The sequence below is a fragment of the Triticum urartu genome, chromosome 3 (assembly GCF_003073215.2).
Source record: "Triticum urartu cultivar G1812 chromosome 3, Tu2.1, whole genome shotgun sequence".
NCBI lineage: Eukaryota > Viridiplantae > Streptophyta > Magnoliopsida > Poales > Poaceae > Triticum > Triticum urartu.
Window position 1 is genome coordinate 381,708,089 of NC_053024.1, and position 18,287 is coordinate 381,726,375.

The following is an 18,287-nucleotide window of genomic DNA, read 5'->3' on the forward strand; positions in this document are numbered from 1 at the left end:
GTCCTAGTGTACTTGGCACCGAAGGAAGGTTCCTGGGCGCACCGAATTTTAAGCGCCTACAAATTCCTACTGGTACTCCTCCTACTGGCTACCATACCAGTAGTGCTGTGCTGGATGGATTAAAGAAAAGATTAACGTTCACTAGTCCAACGCATTACACTAGTATAGACTCGGAAGCCCAACAATCATTCATTCATTCCCCGTTTTCTTCAACCAAAATCATTTTGATTCCGTGCCGCATAATATAACCGGACAAACAACTTAGGCTGCGTTCGGTTCACAGGGAATTGAAGAGGTTTGGCAGGGATTGAGGAGGGATTAGATCTCCTACAAGTCAAATCCCCTCCAAATCCCCTCCAATCCCTGTGGAAAGAGGTGTAACCGAACAAAGCTTTAAGCATGTACCGCTCCCCTCACCTCAACTCACCTCACCTCACGTATATAACCAGCCAACAAGAAAGTAGACGCAGACAGAGCAGGCCAGCAGATTAGCGAAATAGAGAGAGAGAGAGAGAGAGAGAGAGAGATCTCCAAAAAGCTCCACACACGAACCATCTTGCTGCTGCTGCTGCCGCCGCCGCTTTGGCCTTTCTGCGCTTTTGGCTTTCGCATCTCAACCGTGCGACGACGCGAGGAATCAACACGGGCGCCATGGAGACGACCGGTTCCGGCGCTGACGGCACGGGTCCTAGCACCTCCTCCTACTCCACCGCCGACGCCGACGACAATGGCACCGCCGCCGGCGCCAAGGTCTGGCTCCTCGTGCTCCTCTTCTCCCTGCTCCTGCTGCTCTTCCTCCCCTCCGCGGTGCGCCGAGGCGGCGGCGGATTCCAGCGCGGAGGGATCACGCTCAAGAGCGGCTGGGACGTCGTCAACCTCTGCCTCGTGCTCTTCGCCATCCTCTGCGGCCTGCTCGGCCGCGGCGGGGGCGACGCCGATGGGGAGGCCCCCGGCCCCGCGGCGCCGGCGCCCAAGAGCCATCTGCGGGTGTCCCCTACGGCGGCGGCGGCGACGCCGGAGCCGAGCACCGAGGACGTCTGGGCGAGCTTCAACAACTCCTACACCAACCACAACGCCCAGACGGGGATCCGGCGGATGAAGAGCAGCAGCTCCTACCCAGAGCTGCGCCTGGACAGCGACGGCGTCTGGGGCCTCGCGTCACCGGAGTTGGCCTGGCGCTCCTACGACGACGCCGAGCTGTACCGGACCCGGCGAGACGAGCGGCCCGAAAGGGCCCGGGACGCCGATCGGACGCTCAGGAGGACGTCGTCGGATGTGAAGACGATCCCGGTGGACACCTACGAGGTGCGCGCCAGACCGCTGTCTCAGGATGCGAGGAGGCGGAGGCGGAGCGTCGAGAGGCTCCCCAAGATGGATGAGGTGGAGGAGGAGAGGACGCATCCTGTGGAGATGGAGACTCTCGCTACGCCGGCGAGGAGCAGGACCTGGAGCCCCGAGGAGCTGGACGCTACGCTGTTGGGGATGGCGTCCGCACCACCACTACCTGCCCCACCGCCGCAGCCTCGCCGTCGCCGACGCAGCCTCGAGAGGCTTCCCGAGATGGTGGAGGTGGAGGAGGAGAGGACGCGTCCCACGGAGACTCGCGCTACGCCGGCGAGGAGCAGGACGTGGAGCCCGGAGGAGCTGGGCGCTACGCTATTGGAGATGGCGTCCGCAGAACCACCACCTGCCCCGCCGCAGCAGCCTCGCCGTCGCCGCCGCAGCCTCGAGAACCTGCCGACAATGGAAGAAGTGGAGAAGGAGATTATAGTGGAAGAGGTCAATCACCCGCAGTCGCCATCGCCAGCCATGTTTCCCCCAGGGACTCCGCCGCCACCACCTCCTCCGCCACCGGCGGCAATGTCGAGGAGCAAGAAGAAGAGGAGCGGCAGCGTGGGCGGCGCCAAGGAACTGGCCTCCGCCATTGCTCTCTTCTACCAGAAGAAGCGCAAGAGCATTATCATGAAGAGGGAGAGGCACCACCACCACCACCACCATCTCTCCGATGACCACTACTCGTCGCCTTCGTCCGAAGCATCGGCGAGCCCCGAAGCTACGGGCCGTACCAATCCTCCACGCCCACCACCGCCGCCTCCCCCTCCCCCGCCGCCGCCGTCATCCATCTTTTCCAACCTCTTCAAGAAAGGAGGCAGCAAGAGCCGGCGCATGAACTCCCTCGCGCCACCGCAACCGCCACCTCCGCCCCTACCAACGCACCGATCAAGGAAACCACCACAGCCTCCGTCTCGCCCCGCTCCTCCGCAGCCAGCGCCAGCTCCAGTGAGGACACGGCCGCCGCGCGCGAGCGCGCACCCGCAACAGCAGATACGCGCGCAGGGGTATCCGCAGCAGCCGCCACTGTATCCCAGGCGCGGTGTCGTGTACTACGCCTACCCGCTTCCTCCGCCGTCGCCCCCAATGCCGCCACCGCCTCCTCCACCGCCGATGCTGGAGGGGGAGGAGGAGGTTCCGTCGGTTACTGCGTCGCCGGCACCGTCGTACTGCGCGAGCCCCGACGTAAACACCAAGGCGGACAACTTCATCGAACGCTTCCGCGCCGGGCTGAAGCTGGAGAAGATCAACTCGTACCGGGAGAAGCTGCAGATCCAAGAAGGCGCGACCGTGACCGTGGCGGAGGAGGACGGGGAGTTCATGGTCATTGGGTCCCTCTTCGAAGATGATGATGACGATATGTCGTTGCCGGAGACGCCGGCAACCGCCACCGCGGGCGCGGCCGCTGTTGCCGTCGGCTTCTAAATTCGAATTCTGCTTCTGACTTCCGAGGTGTTGCATTGACACTTGGAGAAAAGAGAGAGAAAAACGAATAAAAAATTGAAAACAAACAAAAAGAAAAAGAAACTTATTTCGGGTATTGGGTTATTTGCGGTATTTTCCATGAGATTTGGTTCACTTTTCTTGTCCATTTTTTGGGTAGTTTAGGAGAATTGACAGTGAGATTGGGTTATTGATTGCTTGTGGAGAGGATGAATTCAGTGTTGAGGTTATTACTCTAATTGAAGAGAGTGATATAGGGAGCTTTATGCGCATGTTTTAAAATGGCCAGAAAGCTCGGCGAGGTGATGCAAATTTCATGTGTCTACAGTCTATATACTACTGTATAGTCGTAGAAAGTGAAAGAGCTTTACAATTTATTTATTTTGAATCATCATGTTGTACATGCAATATACTACACCTTGTGCACGGTGATCGTGGATGATTTGCCTACGCTGATATACCACGTACGTACTCGTACGTTTCGTTTTTGTAGTGTTGCATGAGCTGTCAAGCTCAATGCTTTTGGTGTTTGGATATTGGTGCGGTTTGGGGGTATGATTTGCTTTGATTGTGCCCAGTTGTGCTAATCATATTTTGGGCCTCGTGTGGTTGGGCACCATCCATCCACACAACCAAATGCTGCATGCATCACCAACCTCAAATCAAAATAGAAAACACATGCAAATGTTTGGGAGAGGATTCCTCCCTTTTACAGCCAGGAAAACAGTTTTATATTCCAAGTTTTGTTTCGACGATCCGGTGAAGCAGAGTCTCACGCCTCCCACTGTTGGAGAGTCCTAGTCCAGCTGCTACAAATAGAATTCCTAATATAGATCAAGTCGGTTTGTATCCTACCTAAACTTGTAACCCACGTTGATTGCCATGTAATTGTGTATATATATGACATAATGAGAAGAGAGGAGGCGTGCAATCTTAGCAGCCCCGATTCATATTGGTTTTACATGGTATCAGGCAGATCGATCCTCTCTCTCTAAAATCCTAAACCCGATCCTCATCGCCCCTCCTGCTTCTCCTTCTCCCCCACCATGAACGCCGACGAGTTGAAGAAGCTCGAAGAGGAGCTCAAGAACCGCGAGTCCATCATCAGGACCCGCGAAGAAGAACTCAAGCGCCTTGCCACGGAGCCAGGCAAGGCCGCCGTCACACACTCGGCCGCCACCATCCCTGCACCCTCGTCCTACGTTGCCTCAATCAAAACCTATGTGCCCATCACCCTCGATCTTCAGGACTCTAACTACTCCAAGTGGCGTGAGCTTTTTCTCGTAGCTCTTGGGCGCTATGGTCTCTCCAACCATGTCATCGGCGACGTGGCCGCTACCCCCTCCGACACATCGCCCACCTCCGATTGGGGACGTGATGACTACACGGTGCTCTCTTGGATTTACGGCTCGATTTCCATCGAGTTGTTCGGCATCATCATGGCTCCGGGCTCCACGGCGCGGCAGGTGTGGGACTCCATCGCCAACCTCTTCCACGACAACAAGAAAAGTCGCGCCCTCGCCCTCGACGTTGAGTTCCGCAACACGCCACAAGGAGACATGTCCATCCACGACTACTGTGCCAAGCTCAAGTCCCTCTCCGACGCTCTCGGCGACGTTGGCATATCCATCTCTGATGAGACGCTCGTCCTCACGGTGCTCCGCGGCCTCAACGAACAGTTCAGCCATCTACGGTCCTTCCTTCCGTTTCAGGTGCCGTTTCCATCTTTCCTCCAGACGCGCTCGACCCTTGTCCTTGAAGAAGCACAGAAGAAAACAGATGCAAAGAACTCCGCCGCCACTGCGCTCTGGGCAAGCGGCAACAGTGTCTTGCCACGCGCGGGCGGCGAACAGGTTCCGCTGTCCGGGGGCGGACGCGGCTACGGCGACCAACGTCCTCTCGGACCCTCCTCGAGCTGGTCCAACAGCGGTGGCCGCGGCACCTTCACCAACAATCGCAGCCGCGGCCGCGGCGGCCGCGGACGGGGCCGCTCTGAGCCCTGGATGTACAATCCCTGGACCGGCCTTCCGACGCGCGCACAGCTTCAACAACAGCCTACTCCAGCGCCGTGGCATGCTCCTGGCGTGCTTGGTCCACGACCTGCTGCTGCTTCCCCGCAGGCGTACGCGGCCTACGGCCCGGCTCCAGCAGCTCCCGCGTACAACTTCCATCAGCAACAGCAGGTTCCAACAGCTCCCACGTACAACGGCAATCAGCATCAGCTCGATCCAGCACTTCTGAACGCCCTCAACAGCATGCATCTTCCCGGAAACCAGGAGTGGTTTATGGACACAGGAGCTTCTTCTCACATGGCATCTAATCACGGTACTATCTCCTCTCTAAAACCTTCCACTCAAATTGTCACCGTGGGCAACGGCCAATCCGTTCCTGCTACTCATGTCGGTCAATCTACACTTCCCTCTTCCGCCCAACCCCTCTCTCTTCGTAATATTCTTATCGTTCCTCACATTATTAAAAATCTTATCTCTGTTCGTCAACTCACTACTGACAATTTTGTTGCTGTTGAATTTGATCCTTTTGGATTCTCGCTGAAGGCACTTCCTTCCAGGGCCGTGATCCTTCGCTGCAATAGTCCCGGGCCCCTCTATCCTGTCTGTCGTCCCCGACAAGATGAAGCCCTCCTCACAACCACTCCGTCATCACTCTGGCATCGCCGCCTCGGACATCCCGGTCATCACACCATGTCACGTCTCCAACAATCCAAGTTTATTTCATACAACAAAGATGGGCAGCCACTTTGTCATGCTTGTCAGTTAGGAAAACATGTTAGGCTTCCGTTTTATGATTCTCAAACATATACAGTTCGTCCGTTTCAACTTTTACATTGTGACCTTTGGACATCTCCTGTTCCTAGTACCTCTGGTTTTTGCTATTATCTCATTGTTGTGGATGATTTTTCCCACTACTTTTGGAGTTTCTCGCTTCGAAAGAAATCGGATGTTTATGTAACACTCGTCGCTTTTCACGCCTATGCTCATACACAATTTAACCTACCCATCTTAGCTATCCAATGCGACAATGGTGGAGAGTTTCTTAACACTCGTCTCGACACCTTCTGTTCCCAACATGGGATTCTACTCCGTTTTTCCTGTCCTCACACCTCTCAACAAAACGGCAAGGCCGAACGTGCCATTCGCACTACCAATGATGTTATACGTACACTCTTGCTTCAGGCCTCACTCCCCCCTTCTTTTTGGGCCGAAGCTCTCTATACTGCCACATATCTCATCAACATCCGTCCTACCGCAGCCACAAAATTCTCCGTACCATACACAACTCTTTTCGGTACCACACCACCCTATAATGATCTTCGTGTTTTTGGTTGTCTTTGCTATCCAAACATCGCCTCTACTACACCTAACAAACTCTCTCCCCGGTCGGTCAAATGTCTCTTTCTTGGATACCCCCCACGACATAGAGGCTATCGTTGTCTTGACTTAGACACACGGCGCATTATCATCTCTCGCCACGTTGTTTTCGACGAAACAACTTTTCCCTATGCCCCACCAGCCCAACCTCCAGTCTCCACATCACCAACAGAAACCACCACTTCCCTTACCCCTCCTCTCCTCCTTTCACATCCATCACCCCCTATGCATGCGCCCACTATGGCCGCACCCACTATGCATGCGCCCGCTACCCCCACACCCGCTATGCATGCACCCGCCACCCCTTCATGCACTCCACCTACGCCCGATAGCCCGCCCAGTCCGGCTGGCTTGCTCACTCCCATCAGTCCGCCTAACTTCGCTGCCACATCTCCCTCTCCGAGCCCCGCTAGCACGTCGCCTACACTCCCGGTACCTGACCCAGTACCTCTTCATCGAACTCGCTCAACGACCGGTCGTTTACCACCACCAATTGATCGCCTTAATCTTTCTGCTGTCGTATCCTCGCCCATACCTTATAATTATCTCACGGCTCTTCGTGACCCATCATGGCGCAGCGCGATGCAAGAAGAGTTTGATGCTCTCACTTTAAACAACACCTGGTCACTTGTTCCTTCTCCTCCCGGTGCAAATATCATTAGTGGTAAATGGATTTTTCGACACAAATATCATTCTGACGGCTCATTTGCTCGTCACAAAGCCCGTTGGGTAGCCGTGGTTTTTCCCAACAGCCCGGAGTTGACTATGATGAGACTTTTAGCCCTGTTGTTAAGCCGGCCACTATACGGTTGGTTCTCTCTATTGCTCTCTCTTCTTCTTGGCCCATTCATCAACTAGACGTTAAAAATGCCTTTCTTCATGGTCATCTTGATGAGGTCGTCTATAGTCAACAACCCTCCGGTTTTATTGATCCTCGCTATCCTGACTATGTTTGTCGCTTGCATAAATCCTTGTACGGTCTCAAGCAAGCTCCTCGAGCGTGGTTTCAGCGGTTTGCAACCTATGCTCGTTCTATTGGTTTCGTTGAGTCCAAATCTGATGCTTCCTTGTTTATTCTTCACAAGGGAAACATCACTGCATATTTACTTCTATATGTCGATGACATCATCCTTACTGCCTCCTCTCCTTCTTCTCTCTCATCGATTATCACTTCCTTTGCTAAAGAATTTGCTATGAAAGATCTTGGACCTCTTCAGCACTTCCTTGGAATTTCTGTCTCTCGCACATCCACTGGCTTACAACTCTCCCAGCGATAGTACTTTCTTGATATTCTCTCTCGGGCTGGCATGCGTGACTGTAATCCTGTTTCTACTCCAGTTGAAACTAATGCCAAACTCTCATCCACCACTGGTTCCCCTGTTTCTGATCCTTCACTATATCGTAGTCTTGCTGGTGCTCTTCAGTATGCCACCCTCACTCGCCCAGATATAGCCTATGCTGTTCAACAAGTGTGTCTTCATATGCATGATCCTCACGAACCCCACCTTCTCTTCCTTAAACGTATTCTTAGATATCTAAAAGGCACACTTGATCTTGGTTTGACACTTCATATCTCTTCCTCTCATAAACTCATTGTCTATTCAGATGCCGATTGGGCTGGTTGCCCCGACACCAGACGCTCCACTTCTGGGTTTTGCATGTTTTTTGGCGATAATTTGATTTCATGGTCTTCTCGGCGGTAGACTACCGTTTCTCGTTCAAGTGCGGAAGCCGAATATCGAGCTGTCGCAACTGCAGTAGCCGAGTCCTGTTGGGTCCGTCAGTTACTACAGGAACTTCATCGCCCAGTCAACAATGCCACCATTGTGTTCTGCGACAATGTTAGTGCTGTTTACCTTGCTCATAATCCAGTACAACATCGTCGGACCAAACACATCGAACTTGACATTCATTTCGTACGCGAGAAGGTTGCTGTCGGTGACGTACGTGTTCTACATGTTCCATCTTCATCCCAGTATGCTGATATTTTCACGAAAGGGCTACCGTCTGCACTCTTTTGTGAGTTTCGGTCCAGTCTTCACGTTGCTTCTCTCCACAGTTCAGACTGCGGGGGCGTGTTGGAGAGTCCTAGTCCAGCTGCTACAGAAAGAATTCCTAATATAGATCAAGTCAGTTTGTATCCTACCTAAACTTGTAACCCACGTTGATTGCCATGTAATTGTGTATATATATGACATAATGAGAAGAGAGGAGGCGTGCAATCTTAGCAGCCCCGATTCATATTGGTTTTACACCCACGCCTCCCACGCCTAGCGCCTCCCACGCCTAGCCCCCGCCGTCGGCCACTCCGGCCACGGCGGCCACCCCCAGCGCCGTGGTCCACTTCGGACGCGGCGGCCACTCTCCCATAGTCATGCACTCTTCATCTACGACCCCTCCTTCTCATCATGGCTCTAGCAGATCTGTATTTTGACATCGGCCAAGACTTCGCCGTGGAGGTATGGAGAAAGTGGGCCCCATCAACTTCGAAGATGCTAAGGATATGGAGGAATTTCTCCTAGTCGCCGAATTCACCAGATCCAAGATTCGCCTCATTGAGGAATCCGTAAGCACCATTCTTCTCTCCTGCTTTGGTGGCCGAGCTTCTCTGTTCAGAGTTCATCTGCTTCAAAACTGGTCTTTCAAATTTTCGGTCTCATCTAAGGAAGTTGGATTCTCGATCATCAAGGGTAGTAACATCTCTATTCCTCTTCTTAACGCTAATTTTCTTCTCTGGGGCAACGGTGGACCGAACTCATGCTGGGAGCTTGATCAATATTTGCAAGAGAAGGAAGATGAATGGACCCATATCTTTCGTAACCATCCTAGGAAATCATACATTCAAGCTCTTAGATCACCTGCTTCCTACGATCAATCTCGTTCAGCTGCTCCTAGATCTTCTTGGGATCAACATCAACGTGATCTGCGGGATCCGCATTCAACTGAGATCAATGCTGTAGTTATTGCTCATAGGGCGGGATCATCGCCTATTCAAACTGGCCCATCTGCATTTTGCGTTCGCTGCCTCTTAACGGGCCATAGCAGGCCGGCATGCACAAACCGTATCAAGTGTCGCCATTGCAAAAAATGGGGCCACATCGAGAAGGATTGTTTTTCTATCTCTGGACGCGGCCCAGTCAACCCTGTCACCGAGCCCAATCCACCAAATCGCCCGGCGATCGCAATTCTGAGGCAACCTTCCACTGTTCCCGCGATTGTGACTAATCATGCCGTCGCCACGCCGACCAATCAGTCCAATCAACTTAATTCTCCTCTACTTTCACTCCGGGTTGGTAGCATTCACCGCAGCTCTCCCCTGGTTTCCCATCGTCTCCAAGCTGCTACCATCCTTCGCTCCGCATCCCTCCCCCTCTCATCCTCTCCACCGGAGCTCTGCAGTTCAGTGATGGCTTCTTTCCCTTTCGATCCAGCGCCCTTCATCCCACCCAATCACCACAACATTGAGGTTGCGGGCCGGCCTGCAAGGATTAAGGTCATCAATGGGGCGGCGCCGGCAACCCACGAAGAATGGGCGATTGCATCCATTGTCCCTATGCCGAATCTTCCTGTGGCATTCGATACCATCAGAGAGGTATTATCTGACTTTCTCAATGACAATCAGTTGGGGTTTTCAGATATTGAGCCATGCCCTTTTGGTCAAGCATATGTTAAGTTCAATAGTGTCTTTGATCGAGATGCTTTGGTTGCTAATGGACCCCATCAGTTTACCGATGTGCATGTCATTTTCCAGCCCCACAATAAGGGTCTGAACTGGAGGAGGTTGGTGATGAACAGAGATGTGTGGCTTCTTTTATGCGGGTACCCATTTGACCGGCGCAATATTCAGGAGGTGAACAATGTTGTGAGTAAGTTTGGCAAATTTCTGAGTTGGGACAGAGTGAGGAGTACTAGAGCAAACTTGATGGTCAAAGTGAGAGTGGAAGAACTGAGAGATATCCCAGCTAGCATTATTTTTGGAGAAGGGTATGACTTTCAGATAGATTCTTTGACAGTGCCTGTGGTCATTCTGCAGCAGCAGATTCTAGGTGAGGAAGCTCCAGATGAGGACCCCATTGATCCAAATGGAAACCCACACCCTGCCCCTCCTATGGCCATTTTCCACCTAAACCAGCACAATCATTTCTTTGGTCCTCTGCAACAACATGAGAATGATGATGTTCATGGGTTTATCCAACCACAGAATCACCTGAACCTGCAACTTGGGCTTGACATTCTTCCTGATGCTGTTTTGGCTAAAGCCCAACCTAAGGATGAGAACAATCCCATGGAGGAGGATGATGAGCAGGAAGATTTGCCAGGTTGGGGACACTGGGCTATGCCACAAGAAGCAGACATTTAACTACATGCTGGTGAATTCATGGAGCTCCAGGATCTGATGGAACCTCTGGCAGAAGAACATATGGCTTTGGTGGCTCACAGTAGCATTACTGTCTCTTTGGCACCGACTGACAACAACATGAGCTCTGGTAACTCTGCCATCGGTCCCTTGGCGCAAATAGAGCCTATTATCCTAGATTTGAACTTGGATGCTCCTCCACATGGGCCAGCCCCAGTCCTAGCTCCTTTGGCCCAACATCAAGTAGCAGCCCAAGAACCTGTGGCCCATTTACCTGACCTGGAGACCCATGTGCCTGTGGTGGTAGCTGCTCCTCTGTTGAAACTTGCACCAGATCCTCTGCTAGAGTCCTTCCATCCACAACCTGCCTGTATCCACAGAGATATTGTGGAGGACCTTATGATCAATGAATTCCTTTCTGCCAGCCATACAGTTGCCATTAGTTCTCATGAGAAGGAAATCAATAGCTTGCAAACTAAATCTGATCCTCACCTTGCACCTGAAATTTTTGAGAAAGTTCTGTTGCATCACCCAGAGTTGCATGGACTGATTGCTAATTCTGACAAGGAGACTGTTGCTTACCAAGCTGTTTCAGGTGACTTGGCACACTCTGACATGTCTTCTCCCCCAGGTTTTCCAGACCCCATTTTGCTAATCAGGATCTTTCTATATGCTCAGATACTCAACACATAGTTCTGGACCAGAACAAAGAGGATGCTAGTAAACACTCTGATCTTCCTCCCAATGGGGAGGCTTTGCTAGGCAGAGAAGGCTCTATTATCTGGCAGAAACATTTTGCCCCTACTCCTAATAGTACCAAAGTCATTCAGGTACCTATAGATTGGATCAACTTTCTGGCAGTTGTTCTTTTATCTCCTGATAAATTTGATTGGGCTACTAAGTTTATATCCTCCACTATTTGGGACATCATTCTACAATCATCTACCTGCCCAACCACTTTGCCTTTTGCTATCCCTGATAAGTGCCCCATGGATAACTCACTTGCATGCATTCTATCCTCCCCTCCTCAGGAAACTCAATGGAATGATAACTCACATTCTGCTGAGCAGGGCAGCCCTGAACCTATCTCAGCCTCCTCGGCATCTGCTCTCCACAACAACAGAAAGCGAAAGGACAATGTACCTCTGGTGGAAACAGAGGTAAGAAGGAGTTGTAGATTGAAAAAACTTTCTAAAGGTTTCAAAAAATCTGTGTGTAGAGACAAAGAATGTCTTGCATGTCATGCAGCTCCACTAGTACTTTCAGCAAAGATCATTAAGAGTTTGAATACATCCTTTTGCAAGGTTTCTGAGAAGGAAACCACTGTGGAGTTGCTGAATAAGAAAGCCAATAAGGGACAGTCTGGTGGTCCATCTCTGGAGGGAGACAAGAAGGCCAAGGACAAGAAGAAGATGTGGGTCTGAAGCTTAGAGCTCCTCTCACAGCTTGGGAGTTAGAATACTTTTGTGTTATGAGAAAGCTGCATTTTGTGATATCAATGTACTTAAGCTATTCTGATCCTCTCTTTTATTCCTAGAACCTCTCTTTTGTAACCATGATGGTTTAGCTGCTCTGTTAAAACATGGCAAGCCTAGTTTGGCTTTGTTCTATGAGTTCTATCAAGTGGTTTTCCCATGCCTCCGCAAGCCAGAGATTGGTCCATCCTAAACTGGAATATTAGAGGTCTAGGAGACCCTAAAAAATGGACTGCCATCTCTAACAAGATTGATGAGTCCAAATGCTCCATCCTTTGTCTTCAAGAGACTAAAAAATAGCTCATTGATCCTTTCTTTCTCAAAAATTTCTGTCCTAGAAGCTTCTCTAAGTTTGAATTCTTGCCTTCAGTTGGGGCCTCTGGAGGCCTTCTTGTTTCTTGGAATGATCAGGTTTTCTCTGGGGTACTTTTCCACATCAATGACTTCTCCATCTCCATTCATTTCACTTCCAAGCATAATGGAGACTCATGGATCCTATCTAATGTTTATGGACCATGCCAGCAAAATGAGAGAATAGTTTTCCTTGACTGGTTTCAAGACTTTCAAGTGCCAGATGATACTGAGTGGATTGTATTGGGAGATTTTAACTACATTAGATATCCTCATAACAGGAACAGAGATGGAGGGAACATTAATGATATGCTTTCCTTCAATGAGGCCATCAGTAGACAAGCCCTGATTGAAATCCCTCTCAAAGGAAGGAATTTTACTTGGAGCAACATGCAGGATGCTCCTCTTCTTGAAAAGTTGGACTGGTGCTTCACTTCTGAAGCTTGGACGCTCAAATACCCTGCCACTTTTGCCTTCCCTCTGGCCAAAACCACTTCAGATCATGTCCCTATCAAAATCTGCATTGGTTCCCATATCCCTAAATCCAATATCTTCAGATTTGAGAACTTCTGGCTTGAACATCACCAATTTAGAGATATTGTCCAAAATATTTGGAATCAGCCAGTTAATGAACTAGAGAGTGCCAAGATCATTGCTACTAAATTTAAGAGGCTCAGAAAAGGACTTAAGAATTGGTCAAGAGGGCTGTCTGACTTAAAAAAGATTATTTACAACTCTAACTTCCTAATTGTAACGCGCTCGATGCGGCTATAGCTCCCACGTGTCGAGGCACAACTTAGAGACATAACCGCATTGAAAGCAATGTCGCAAGTCAGGCAATCATTACAACATCCCATGTAATATATAATAAAAGGGGGAGATACATAGTTGGCTTACACTCGCCACGTCACATCAGAGTACATAAATAACATCCATCATACAAACACTCATGGCCCGACTACGGCGCCAAAATGGAAAAGAACCCAACCTGCGACAAGGCCCCGAATCAAACCCCAACTAGGCACCACTACTGATCATCGGGAAAATAAACATAGTAACGCTGAGAGTCCTCGTCGAACTCCCACTTGAGCTCATACTCGTCACCTGGAGCGGAATCATCTGGACCTGCATTTGGAGTTATAGTATCCGTGAGCCACAGGGACTCAGCAATCTCGCACCCTAGTGATCAAGACTATTTAAGCTTATAGGAATGGATAAGGCAAATATATGTGGAGCTGCGGCAAGCGACTAGCATGTATGGTGGCTAACTTATCCGCAAAAGAGAGCGAGAAGAGGAGGCAAAGCACGAGCGAGAATCTAGAGGAACAACCTGCGCAAGCATAACTCCAACACCGTGTCCACTTCCCGGACTCCGCCGAGAAGAGGCCATCACGGTAACACACTCAGTTGATTCATTTTAATTAATTAAGGTTCAAGTTGTCTACAACTGGACATTAACAAATTCCCATCTGCCCATACCGCGGGCACGGCTTTTGAAAGTTCAATCCCTGCAGGGGAGTCCCAACTTAGTCCATGACAAGCTCCCACGGTCAACGAAGGAATAGACCTCCTCCCAAGACGTTCCGATCAGACTCGGTATCTAGGTAACTCAAGACACTTCGACAGGTTAAAACAAGACCAGCAACACCGCCCGAATGTGCCGACAAATCCCGATAGGAGCTGCACATATCTCTTTCTCAGGGCACACTCAGATAGGTCAAGCTACGAGTAAAACCAACCCTCAAGTTTCCCCGAGGTGGCCCCGCAGGCTGCCCGGTTCGGACCAACACTCAGAGGGAGCACTGGCCCGGGGGGGTTAAAATAAGATGACCCTTGAGTCTGCAGAACCCAAGGGAAAGAAAAGGCTAGGTGACAAATGGTAAAACCAAGGTTGGGCATTGCTGGACAAGCTTTAATCAAGGCGAAATATCAAGGGGTTCCCATTATAACCCAACCGCGTAAGGAACGCAAAATCCGGGAACATAACACCGATATGACGGAAACTAGGACGCAAGAGTGGAACAAAACACTAGGCGAGAGGCCGAGCCTTCCACCCTTTACCAAGTATATAGATGCATTAAGATAACATAGCAATATAATGATATCCCAACAAGTAAATAAATGTCCCAACAAGGAACGGCTCCAATCTTCACCTGCAACTAGCAACGCTATAAGAGGGGCTGAGCAAAGCGGTAACATAGCCAAACAACGGTTTGCTAGGACATGGTGGGTTAGAGGTTCAACATGGCAATTGGGAGGCTGACAAGAAAATGGTAGGCATCGTAGCATTGGCATAGCAAGAGCGAGCAAACTAGCATAGCAAAGATAGTAGTGATTTCGAGGGTATGATCATCTTGCCTGCACAGTTGTCAGAGTTGACTGGATCCTCACAAGCAAACTCAACGGGATCCTAGGTAGCGAACTCGTCTCCCGGCTCTATCCAACAAGACAAACAAGCAACAAGGATACAATCAACCACGTGCAAGACCAAGCAATATGATGAAATGATGATATGCTATGCGGGATGCGATGCGGGATGCAAAATGCAAGATATGACAGGAAATGCATGAACCTGGCCTCAACTTGGAATTCCAAGGGTGCCACTGGATAGAGGGGATGAAATCTCTTGAAAACGATATAAAGATCATTGGAATCGGAGTTACGGTTTGGAAATGGCAAGCGTTTTAAGATATGACACCGGTCTGCGATTTACAGCAAGTAGGCATCTAAATGCAATGAGATGAACATGCTACAGCCACCAAACATGACAAAAAAATACATGTAAGGGATGCACACAAGATGCTTAACAAAAGACTAGCACTGAGCCACGGCCAATTCATCCATTATGAGGTTCAAACAAGCATGGCAAAAACGCAAATGCAAAACAGATTCCAGACTTAGTGAAATTAACACTTGTCTGAAATTTCAGATCACGAAGCCCTCTTCGGAGCAGCAAAACAGCATGATACATGACCTGATTAAGACAAGTAAGAACATGGAATGGAGCTACTCAACAAGCTTAACAAAAGACCCAAAGTGACCTGGGGCCAAAAGGGTTCACAAAATATACTAACGGGCACACGAACATGGCTAAAACACAATCAGTTTTCAGACTTAGTGAAAACTGAGACATGCTGAAATATAACTCACGAAGGCAGGTAAACGAGCTCGATGCACTCACTACGGTGCAAGTCATGGAAAGGAAAGCATACATCCATTAAGAAGGCACAAAATACCAGCTAGAAATTGCAAGAACAATGGTATAGCATGCACGGATCAACTACAATAACATCGGCAAAATCGCAAACGAGTTGACGATCTGCCCAGATTCACCATGAAGCAAAAGTAGAGCTCGATTTACTCAAGCTAGGGTGCACCATAATTGCAAACAAAGATATGGATGGATAGATCATAAAATGATTAACAAAACTCCTTTACTGATCATCCTCAAAAGAGGCACGGATCACTAGGAAACAAGCTGAACATATGGCATCATGAACTAAATAATCCAAGACTTAGTGAAAACAACTAAGTCTCTGAAAACAGATTTACCGGGTGCCTCATTTGCAAGCTTGCACAAGTCACCACACACATCCTAAAAATGCATGGATTGCACCTCTGGAAATAAGACAAAATGCTTAACAAAACATATGAAGGACTCATAGGCATAGCAGGCACACAATAATCATGGCAAAAATGACAAAAGTCTAAGATGAACTAGCAGATCTGACAATTAACTCACGAAGCCTCCTTCTAACAGCATTTTGGGCATCAAGATGAGCTCAAATGGAAATGATGCAATGGAATAAATGATGTACTTGTCGAGACGAACATTTTGATATATTATATGCCCAAAACGGAGCTACGGATGCGGAGATACGACCGGTCAAAGTAAGCATAAAAATCAGGGGAGAGGGAGAAAAAGTCAACCGTGCGAGATCTAGGGTTTACTGTAGCAGCCGGGTGCACTGTAGCGAATCGCACGTCGCCGGAGTTCGTTGCCGGAGATGGGGGCGCCGGTGGCCGGACTTGGCGAGGGGAAGGAGGAGGCGGCCGGATCCGGTCCCTAGGGCGGCGGAGGAGCTCCGGGAGCTCCGGGCGGCGAGGTGGGGCGGCGCTGGCGAGGGCGGCGGCGCCGGTGGGCGGCGGAGGCGGCGACCGGGCGGCGAGCCGGCGTGCGGCGGCGGGCCACGCCGGTGATGGAGACGAGGGCGCGGGGTGGCGCGGCGATGGCTTCGGGCGGCGGCGGGCAGAACGGGCCGCGGGGGCCGGCTCCGGGCTCCCCGGCCCGCGGCGGCGGCGAGATGGCGGGGGCCATGTGGCGCGCTCTCACTGGACGAAGGCGGCGACGGAGAACTGTCCGGTGACAGCCGGACGTGTCCGGGCGCGCGAGGGGAAAAATAGGGTTTCGGGGGAGGAAGGAGATCCGAAAAATGGGGGGTGTATATATAGGCATAAGTGGAGCTAGGAGAGTCCAAATGAGGTGCGGTTTTCGGCCACACGATCGTGATCGAACGCTCTAGGACATGGAGTAGAGTTTGGTGGGTTTTGGGCCAAATTGGAGGGGTGTTGGGCTGCAACACACACGAGGCCTTTTCGGTCCCTCGGTTAACCGTTGGAGTATCAAACGAAGTCCAAATGATACGAAACTTGACAGGCGGTCTACCGGTAGTAAACCAAGGCCGCATGACAAGTCTCGGTCCAATCCGGAAATGTTTAATCCCCACACACGAAAGAAAGCTAGAAATGACCACCGGAGGAGAACGAAGCGCCGGAATGCAAAACGGACAACGGGGAAAATGCTCGAATGCATGAGACGAACACGTATGCAAATGCAATGCACATGATGACAGGATATGAGATGCATGACAACGAAAACAACACACGGAGACAAAGACCCGAACCCGAGAAATAAATATAACTTAACGCCGGAAACGGCAAGAGTTGGAATACAAATAGGGAAAGTTACATCCAGGGTGTTACACTAATCCTATGCTATGACCATCTTGAGGAATTTAGATCTCTTTCTGAAGAAGAAACTAATGGCAGAAACATTCTAAAGGCTCACCTGGAAAACACTATGAAGAATCAAAGAAAATACTGGAAGTAGAGAGCCACTATTAGAAAGATTAAGATGGGAGAGGCAAACACCAAATATTTCCAAGCCAAAGCTACCATTAAGTTCAGAAATAACTGCATTGCCATGTTAAAGGATGAATCAGGTTTTGAACATCATGATCACCAGGCCAAGGCTGCTATACTCTTTAGATCTTTTAAAGACAGGTTGGATACACAGGCAGCCACCCATAATCCGTTGGTACTTCATCAACTTCTGAATCCACTGGATGACCCTACTGAGCTGGAAGTTCCTTTCACCAAGGAAGAAATTGACAAGGTGGTCAAACATATGCCAGCTGATAAATCTCCAAGGCCTGATGGTTTTAATGTTGCTTTCCTTAAACATTGCTGGGACATTGTGACACAAGATTTTTACAATCTCATCAATGACTTTCATGCTGGGAATGTCAATTTATAGAGCATCAACTACTCTTTTATTACTCTTATTCCCAAGAATGACAATGCTTCCACTCCATCGGATTTCAGGCCTATTTCTCTGCTAAATTGTACTTTCAAGATCATCACTAAGCTCCTGGCCAACAGATTACAGAAGGTTATCTTAAAACTAGTGCATAAGAATCAATATGGTTTTCTTAACAACAGATGCATTCAAGATTGCTTGGCCTGGGCTTATGAGTATGTGCATCAGTGTTTCCAAAGCAGAGAAGAGATTTTCCTTTTAAAATTGGATTTTGAGAAGGCTTTTGATATGCTAAGCCATGATACTATTATTCAAGTCCTTCAGGCTAAAGGTTTTGGACACAAATGGATACAATGGATTAAGATGATTTATGGTTCTAGTTTTTCTTCAGTCCTGCTCAA

The 18,287-nt window shown here is 49.9% G+C and overlaps 1 protein-coding gene across 1 annotated transcript; it reads left to right on the forward strand.

The window, feature by feature from the left end:
- The first annotated feature begins 357 nt into the window (after window positions 1-357).
- Window positions 358-3,166, forward strand: LOC125544044 (formin-like protein 20). The gene has a single exon (XM_048707580.1). It carries the CDS (start codon window positions 652-654, stop codon window positions 2,755-2,757), a length of 2,106 nt encoding a protein of 701 aa, XP_048563537.1. The 5' UTR covers window positions 358-651; the 3' UTR covers window positions 2,758-3,166.
- Window positions 3,167-18,287: the final 15,121 nt, after the last annotated feature.